The 9936-nt window shown below is 40.7% G+C and overlaps 1 protein-coding gene across 1 annotated transcript; it reads right to left on the bottom strand.

Annotated features, from left to right (window-relative positions):
* Window positions 1-1393: 1393 nt before the first annotated feature.
* Window positions 1394-4609, bottom strand: C3H11orf53 (chromosome 3 C11orf53 homolog). The gene is given in 4 exon segments (XM_044666300.1): window positions 1394-1795; window positions 4179-4565; window positions 4567-4587; window positions 4589-4609. Coding segments are annotated over 4 exon segments (831 nt in total).
* Window positions 4610-9936: the final 5327 nt, after the last annotated feature.

The raw sequence follows: 9936 nt of genomic DNA, 5'->3' as shown, positions 1-9936 counted from the left end.
TGTCCCTAATCCTCTTTCCTATGTAAACATTTTGTTGTGTTCCATTGACATCCTAACTCTGTTCTCTGGGTTTTCTCCTGCTGAACAACATTATTTTCTGATTATATGATTCTTGTTTTACTATTTCACTGTTACTTTTAGTGTCTATATTTTCTCCCATCAGGGCTACAATGCTTTAGTTTAATTAATGTTTATGTAAATAAAGGAAATAGCCTTCTGGTCTGGTTTCTGGTCTAGATGGGTTTCAGAGCTCAGTCCTGTTTGTGACTACACTGAATATAGTTGCCAAGCCAGAGTCTCCCCATTTAGTTCTATTGGTAAATAATGACTTTTCTGTTCCTAGAATTAAAAAATTCACCTTGAAGCAAAGAGTCCTTTAAAACTGTCCCTTTAAAGCCATGTTGCATGGAAGGTAGTTTGTTTGAAATGGGCTATCCTTAGATCTGATGTCTTCTTTTTTTTTTTAACCCTACCTTCCAGTTTAGAATCAATACTATGTATTGGTTCCAAGGCAGAAGAGTGGTAAGGGTGGGCAATGGGGGTTAAGTGATCTTCCCAGGGTCACAGCTAGGAAATGTCTGAGGCCAGATTTGAACCCAGGACCTCCCTCTCTGGGCCTTGCTCTCAAACCACTGAGCCATCTACCTGACCCCTCTTTTATTTTTAATTTTAATTTTAAATTATTTAAAAATTTTTATTAAATTTTTAAATTAAAAATTTTAAAATAGAAGCACATTGTCAATTTCCAAGCTATCTTAGATGTGAGGCACCTCTCCACTTGGGCAGATCAGATGGCTGATAATTCAGTATGCAAATTTGAGAGAGCCAAATGAAGCTGACAAAAGTTAAGTGACTCCTTGATGATCACAAAAAAGTCAGAGGCAGGATTTGAACCTAGGTCTTCCCGAAGCCAATTTCAAACAACACTATTTTATATTAAGTGACATGAACTTCATAAGTCATATAATAGATTGCACATGAAAATTAGGATGTTGTATGATCCGTATTGGCTTTGATGCCTTTTAAAGAAAATGTTGGTGTCAAGAACTGGTTCTACACCTCAGTTTTAAGTTTCTGAGTATATATAGTAAATTTTTGCTGGAATGCTATTCATTTTACAACAGAATTCATTGTGCAGTAGGTCTTTCTTGGAAAAATAGATGTTTAGAAGTGCCCAAAAGGCAATCGCCTGCTCCAGCAGCCCTTGTGACACAGGTCGCATGGATGGCCTGCCAGTGCTCATGATGACCAGAATCCCTCTGCTCTGTGACTTTCTGGGTCTCTTTAACCCCACCCACCCCCCAACAAATACAATGACTACATCCCTTGAAAATTAGTCTTTGAACGAATTGACAGATCAAGGTTTGAAAACCTGTTTCAAGGCCTTTTTTCTTCAATAAGCTCTGCGACATTCATAGGCGCCCCAAACCCCATTCCCATCGTCCTTTGCCCAGGACGGAGTCTCCTGCAGAGGGGCCGCATCCAGGGCCTCTTCGGAAGAAAGCTGAATCACTTTGGGAGGGAAGTCGTTAGTCACTGTCATCAAAGGTGGGAAAGGGTAGGAGGAAGGCGCAGGGTAACCTGGGCTATAATGCAGGTCTTCCAGGGCGTGCAGGGAATAGGCCTGAGCCCCGGAGAGGGCGGGCCCCCAGCCAGAGCTTCTGTGTTGGGAGGGGCTCCCAGACTCCTGCGGGGAGACACAATTTGTGCTGCCTGCTAGTGTCTGCAGTGGGTCAGGAGACACTATGTCAGGCTGGTTGAGGCTGTCCGGCAATGGCTGCTCCCATGAGTCTCTCTGAGAAAAAAAAATGAGAAAAGTGGCTGGATGTTGGCAAGAAATGGAGACACACTTTCATATCTAGGAATTCCCCACCAAATAGCCTACTCAAGACGCCCCCCCCCCCCTGCCTTCCCCAGCCAGAAAGTAGACTCAACTTATTTATTTTGCCCTTCTGGCCAGAGCCCTCATTTTTAGCTCATTTTTAAGGCTGGCTTCTGCCTATCAAAGTTTACATTTGGATTTACTCTCCACATGCTATTCTCTCCCATTCCTCCCAGAGAAAAGAAAGAAAGAGCACAATGAAACTTTTCCCCTTCTCCCTGAGAACCTCCATATATTTATATGTCCCAAATCCTTGCTGCTGAACAGAGGGGAAGCCCAAACCCAGGCCTTCACAGAACCAGGGTGGCCACCATTTCGATTAAGCCTTGGATGATCTAAAAGAGACCTTCCCAGCCCAGACCAGCCCAGTCCACAAACCCCAACTTTAAGGTAGCCTTAAAGTAGACTAGTAAAGATTTCTTCCTTTGGTTCCCGGAGGTTTTTCAGTCTTTTAAGAATATTTCGTTAAAGTGGACAACTGGATATCTTAGTGGATAGAGAGCCAGGCCTTGACAAGGAAGTTCAAATCTGGCCTCAGACACTTCCTAGCTGGGTGATGCTGGACAGGTCACTTAACCCCCATTGCCTACCCTTACAGCTCTTCTGCCTGGAACCAATATACATTATTGATTCTAAGACAGAAGGTAATGGTTTAAAAAGAAAAAAAAAAAAGAATTCTTGGTTAAAATGTAAATACCCTTGAAAGCTTAATACCTCTGAGCCTTTATCAGAGTTTACACTTTATCAAGGGCATACTCAGCTAGATAAGAGCAAAGAACCATGGAGGTGGGTAGTGGGACAGGAAGGAAACTTCAGGATCCCAAGGGAAGCAGAGATGCTGAAATGAAAGACAGGTAGCCTGTTTCATAATTTTTACTGCTATGTGGCTCATATGCTTTGCAGGCCAGAACTTCCATGTCATTTCCTTGAATATTTGGGGGACACACTTGAATTCTGTCTTTTAGTTCTTGCATCTGTAACATAGGGTAAAAAAGGAGATAGTGAGAGTGAAAAGGCCTGGACATGCGATTTCATTGGTTTAAGGAATTCCCAGATAACTCCATCTACCAATGCAGGTGAGTATCTTCTTTGCAGTCACTCCTAGGATGCTGGAGGAATTCCCCATTAAATAGCTTATGCAAGAACACCAGCTAGACTTTATATTAATTAATTAGTCAGTCCTCATGGTCTGTTTTAAAGAGGTAGCTACCTAGAGTCCTGACTGGTCAAGGTAGCAAGTAGGACTTAAGCCCTTGTCTTCCAGGCTCCAAGATTGACTCTCTTCTATTCCACACTGCCTCTTGAAGTCAATTAAATTGGGGGCAGCTGAGTAGCTCAATGGCTTGAGAGTCAGGACTAGAGATGGAAGGTCCTAGGTTCAAATCTTTCTTTCTTTTTCTTTTAATTTTGTTTCTTTTTAAATATTTTTTTCCATGGTTACATGATTCATTTTTTCTCCCTCCCCTCTTCCCTTTCCCCTCCTGAAGCTGACAAGCAATTCCACTGGGTTATACATATGTTATCACTTGATACCTAGGTCCAAATCTGATCACAGACACTACCTAGCTGTGTGACCCTGGGCAAGTCACCTAACCTCCATTGCCTTGCCCTTATTGCTCTTCTGCCTTGGAACCAATACCTAGCAATGATTCTTAGGTGGAAGATGAGGGTTAAAAAAAAAAAAAAAGAAATGAAATTAATCACTGAAATCCATTCAGCATTAATATAGTGACAACATAATGAATCAGCATTTGTCTACAGGATCAATCTTTTTCTCAGGAGGTTCACATTTCTCTTCCTTCCTTCCTTCCTTCCTTCCTTCCTTCCTTCCTTCCTTCCTTCCTTCCTTCCTTCCTTCCTTCCTTCCTATTTGTCTTAGAATCGATACTGTGTATTGGTTCCACGGTAATGGTTAGGCTGTGGGGGTTAACAGAATTGCCTAGGGTGATACAGCTAGGAACCTCCTGTCTCTAGGCCTGGTCTCAATCCACTGAGCCACTTGGCTGTCCCCAAAACAAATTTCTAAGAAGGGCTTTCCCCTAGTGAGCATCATAGCAGTCATATTAGGCAGTGCCATACTGCTTCTTCCTGCTTTTGCTGCTGCTGTCTAAGAAAATTTTAGAAGCTGTACATGGACTCAGTGGGCATAAAGTCTCTTGGTGAGAAAGACTGACTCCCCGGTCAGCTTCACCCTAGCCTCAGTGAATCCCCAATTTGATTGCCAGCCAGGTGGAGCCAATATCCTTGAAATGCATCTGGCTGTCAACTTACTCTCCAAGAATCCCAGAATACTCACAAATACGAAGTGCGTGGAGTCGCTGGAGAAATGTGGCTGCAGGAGCGGTGGGGGCAGGGGCGAACCACTGAACAGAGAGCTTGTGTTGGGGGTGAGAGCGGATGGGCGGTAGTCTCCGTAAGGCTCAGGAAAGTAGGATTCCAGGATCGGTGGGTAATTTTGCACTGTTGAGGACTCACAGGAAAAGGGTTTCGCCAGGGTTGATGGGTAGCCATCACTGGAAAACTGTTTAGTGTTGTGGAAATCCGAGTCTGATAAAAAAGATCTTCTAACACCATAGTAACCTGATGTGGCAGGTGAGCCTGTTGCTAATTTTAAAACAAAACAAGCCAAGGGGGGAAGACTATTAAGTCCAAGTGACAAGAGCTGGTCAATCACCTCTGGCTCTAATTGCACCTTCTGGACACACCCCTGATACTAACACTAAACATCCATGGATAAGTATCCTGGAAAAGTGCCAGGTTGTCCTGAGATATCACCCTTCAACACCCTGATCAACTATCCTATTTATTCTTCTCTAAAGTGTGACTTCATCAGAGACTACTTGGGAAGGCTAGCAGGAATATGCAGTCAGTCCATGGGGTGTTTATATTCCTCAACAATCTGGCGCTGACCTATCTCTAATTCCTATTTTCTCACAAATGTTTTGTGTCCCACTCATTGGAATAACTGCCATGCCTTTTTGAGTCTGTGACTTGGCTGGTGCCATTTAACATGCCTGAACCCATTCCTCTTCTCTGTCTCCATAAATCTCCACCGATTAAAATCCAGGTCTGTCTCCCATCGAGCTTTCAGGTTTAGCTTGGGTGCTCTATCCTCCAATAAAACTTTCCTCACCTCTCTAGTCAGAAATAATGTTCTCTTCCCTCAGGTTTCATAGTATCTCTTTTGTGCCTTGGTTTTGATTTTATTATATTTTTTATATAGAATATATATTATTATTATATTTCATTTTATTATATTTCGATTTTCCTTATAATTCAGTGATTGTCTCAGCTCTCACTTGACTAGCTCTTTGGAGGGCAGGGATAAGGAGAAGAACCATGTTTTTTCTCTCTAAATTTTTATGCACGGAGCACCTAAAGTACTGCCTTCCCTTACTCAGAGTAAGTGCTTCATATTTGTTATTGCATTGAAATAATCAACTTTGCATTCTTCATGTCCAAAATGTACACAATATTGGCCGACGTAAATGGACTCGAAGGAAACAAAACAAAATAAAAATGCCCTTCAAATGATCTTTAAATTTTATGAAACTTTCTACCTTCTCTGCACCTTCCTTTTGCCATGCTCCTTCTATACAGGTCATTGTTTAAGCTACCTTTGCCTTTGGACAAGGAGAAGGGTTGGATTCCAATTTACGTGGTTTTGTATTTAGCCACTCAACAAATATTAATTAAATAATCTACTTTGTGCAAAGCACCGTGGTCACTTGGTGGGGGGTGTGTGTCTGAAAGCACTTAACACAATGCTTTGCATGGAGTAGATATTCAGTAAGTGTCCATTGTTGGTGTAGGTGGCAATTGGGAACCGGGGTGCAAAGGCCAGGAGCTAGGGCTACCACTTTCTGGTTTTCACTGTTTACATTATCTGCCTCCCTCTAGTGGCTAATATGTGATCCTTCACCCAGGTCAGACACAAACCAGAATGTAAAGCCTGGGTCTTTTTAAGAGTGAAAGAAGGGGCAATTAGTTGGCTCAGTGGAAGGAGGGCCAGGCCTGTGCTCAAATCAGGTCTCAGGCACATCCTAGCTGTGTGACCCTGGACAAGTCACTTAATTCCAATTGCCTAGCCCTTACCTCTCTTCTGCATTGGGGTTGATAAGACAAAAGGAAAGGGTTTAAAAACAAATAAAAGTGAGAAGGCTGGGAAGAAGCTAAAGGGACAAGAAATTCAATTCAACAAACATTGTGTTGTCACTATATTGTCATTTGGGAAAACAAAGACAAAAGTGAAAACTGTTCCTGCCCTTAAGGAGCTTATAGTCTATCAGAGTGAAGATGCCCAATAGAAAAGGAAATACAAAATATTTACAGAGCAGTTTTGGGAAGGAGAGGTATTAATTGTGGGGATCAGGAAAGGCTTAGTTTGGAGACTGTACTTGAGCTGTGTCTGGAATGGAGATGAGGAGTGTAAGAGGTAGAGATGAGGAAGGAGAACATTCTAGCCATGGGGAACCTATATAAAAGCAAAGAGAAAAAAGGAAGGGATACTACATACAGGGAGATGTAAGAAGGCCAAATTGGCAGGAACAGAGAGTGCATGAAGGGGAAGAATAGAAAATCAACTTGGAAACCCAGTTTGGAGACAGACTGTGATGGACACCAAATGCCAAAGAGGAGGAAGTGGAAGATGAATTGATTCACTTGTGAAGGAAGGTTAGTGAGATGGTTGGATGACAAAAAAAAATGTTCAATATTGCTTTCTAACTCTATAGTTGCTACATTTCAGGGAAAAGTCACATTCTCAAATGTAGGTAACATGTTACTTTTTTTTTCAGCAGAGGGATGATAGGATATCACCCAAAATACATATAATTGAAAAAACAAATATACTACCGACTGAGATGTATTAATTAATTCATTGCAGAACCATGTATCCTCTCAGAAACTGTGTCCCTATCACACAGGAACAACTCTGAGTCTCCTATTCCATTTCTTATCCCAAGTAGAGGAAGAAGCAAAGTAGAGCTGGAGAGGGAGTTCTCAAGTTCAGAACACCAATTCTCTTTTTGTACCTCATATTTGTTATTTTATATATGTTTGCCTTATCTTTAGCATTCATGTGTAAACTCTTTGAGGTCAGGGATCATGTCTAATATGTTCATATCTCTTGAAAACTTTTGGCATGCCATATGTGGTCTTAAAGTGGCAGATTTAGAGATGGAAGGAATTTGAGTGCTCATAAGCTAACCTCTTCACTTTACAGCTGAAGAAACTGAGGTGCAGAGAGGGGTGGTAAGTAATCTGTCCAAATAACTACAGGCAGTAAGTTGCAGTCCTGAGATTCAAACCTAGGGACTCTGAAACATAATGAAATTAGAATTTTCCAGAAAAACAGCAAGAATGACACTGTAATCCATTCTATTCCATTTTAAATTCCGTATCCAAAAAACTTCTAATCCTGCCATAAATTGGAAGATTGCAGTTACAGCCTTTGTGTTAAGGGTAATATTCCAGGGAAAAATCTACACAAGTGAACATTAAATCAATAAATAAAGCTGTGTTTTACACAACAATATTTAGAGCCATGAGGGTGGGTAAAACCAAGAATGGAATATGTAAATAATGTTCCCATGCCCTCATATCCAAATTTTCAACTCCTGGATAGCAAGATCCTTCCCAGAAAAAAAAGAAGATAATTCTGGTGTTAGGAATATGACATTTTTCAATTCTCCTTTTATTTTTTGAACTCTTACCTTCTGTCTTGGAATCAGTAGTGTGCATTGGTTCCAAGGCAGAAGTATGGTAAGGGCTAGGCAATTTGGGTTAAGTGACTTGCCCAAGGTCACACAGCTGGGAAGTGTCTGAGGCCAGATTGAACCCAGGGACCTCCTGTCTCTAGGCCTGGCTCTCAATCCACTGAGCTACCCAGCTGCCTTTGAAACACTTTTTGACTTTGCTCTTGGTGCTGATGGTATTGAAGCTACCATTCATTCATTTAATAAACTTGCATTAAGTATTTACAATGTGCAAGCCATTGTATTGGTAAATCTCCAAAGTATAGAATTCTCTCCCTTTTGAAATGGTGGTACTTTGTTTTACTTTATCCACAGATTTTATTTACTTGTTTGTATGTTTGCATGTTGTGTCTCTCCCTCCCCACAAACCACCTCAAGGAGACCATAAACTTTTCTGGGACAGATAGATTTTGTTTTTTTTTCTCCCCTCCCCCAACACAATATCTTTTCCATAATAGGTGCTTTAAAACTTTTGTGGAATTAGATTGAATAGTTAGTTGCTGGTGGCACAGACATAAACCTGAAACAGGCTAACTCCCTCAAAAAGCTTATATTTTCCTGGGTGATGGAAGCCTGTCTCTCCTTAGAAGGATTCTAGAAAGTATGGAGGTTTGAGTTTTATTCATTTCTTCAGGAATGGTCTATGAAAACCCCTTATTACAGAGAGATTTTATTTTTCCCTCTTTCCTAGTTACTGCTTCTTAGACTAATGGGATGCCAGCTCCTTTACAAAATTCTTTAGAGTGTGTGCTAAATCTGTCCTCTAGGTACCTGTGAAAGGAACTGGAAAAGTTTGTCATTATTTTCAAAGATCTAATTGCTGAATGGATTACTTAACCAGCTTTCTCTAGACCAGGGGTTCTTATCCTGTGGTTCGTAGACCTAAAACAGGTCCATTGATAGATTTTGGGTGGGAAGGGGGCGGTCTGTGATTTTGGCTTTAATTTAATTTTTATTTTTAAACCCTTACCTTCTACCTTAGAACTGATACTAAGAATTGATTTCAAACCAGAACATCAAGGGCTAGGCAATTGACTTACTCAGGGTCATATAGTTAGGATGTTTCTGAGGCCAGAATTGAACCTAAGACTTCCAATTTCCAGTCCTGGCTCTCTATCCACTGAGCCACCTCGCTGCCCCATGAACTTGTTTTTAAAAAATTGAAAACTGTTTTTCAATATAATTGGTCTCTTTTGCAATCTGTACATTTTATTTTAAGCATTTAAAGGCATTATTCTGAGGGGTCCATAGGCTTCCCCAGGTTTTTAAAGAGGTGTATAACACAAACAAAGTTCAGAAGCCTTGCTCTAGACAAAGTCTGTGATTATCCTGAAATGGGTAGCATACTTTCAAGAGAGTACATAAAGATAATGAATATACCAGGCCATGTGTTAGTGACTTTATATTTTAACATAACTATTTGAAGAGAAGGTGCATTGAACAATGTTATTAGTTAGTGTTATAAGATGTATATGCCAGATGGAAGTCAGATTGCCTGATTTTAACCAAAAAGTAAATAGTTGATGGAACTGTTTGTTGTACTCACCTGGCATCTGGACAAACGGAGACTGAGAGGAATTGGTACCACCCTGGAAAACAAAGACAGTCGGAATGTGTTTTCCTGCCTTTCCAAAGTACAAACCAAAAAGACTGCAGACATTTTGCAGGTTTCTTTTTGAGAAGCTCCGAAGGTACAAATTTCAAGTATTATAGGGGCAGGTGTAGTAAACAGAAAGAACTCAAGCTTTCAAATGCTAACAGTGGTTCCAGGAATGCGAAAATGGAAGAATTTATCTTTTGTTATTTATTGTTTACTTTCTTATCTTAAGAACTATGAGTGGAGATTCTGGTTCTAAGGTACAGGGATAGGACTGTGAAGTGAAAATATGGCCCTTTAAGTTAAGTTCAAGGGAGGTGACATGTGTAATAAGTGTGTGTGTGTGTGTGTGTGTGTGTGTGTGTGTGTGTGTGTGTGTGTATACTTCATTTGAACCTCACAATAAAGTGATATAGGAGGTACTATAGGTATTATTTCAAATATGGAGACTGAGGCACAAAAAATAGCCTATGATCACACAGTTACTAAGTATCAGAAGCATGATTTGAATCTTGGACTTTTAAATTCCAGGTCTTGCCCTCTATCCATTATTAGATCATGTTGCCTGTGTAGCAGAAACACTCTAAGCCCTAGGTTCAAAAGATTTAGAATCTATTAAAAGATGAAATATTATCATGATCATAATCATAGAATTTAGTGCTGGACAAGGGAACAATCTTCCTTCCTTGCCACCACCGACT

This window comes from Gracilinanus agilis, chromosome 3 (genome assembly GCF_016433145.1).
Source record: "Gracilinanus agilis isolate LMUSP501 chromosome 3, AgileGrace, whole genome shotgun sequence".
In the NCBI taxonomy this organism is placed as follows: Eukaryota; Metazoa; Chordata; class Mammalia; order Didelphimorphia; family Didelphidae; genus Gracilinanus; species Gracilinanus agilis.
This window is presented reverse-complemented; position numbering and strand designations above follow the sequence as displayed.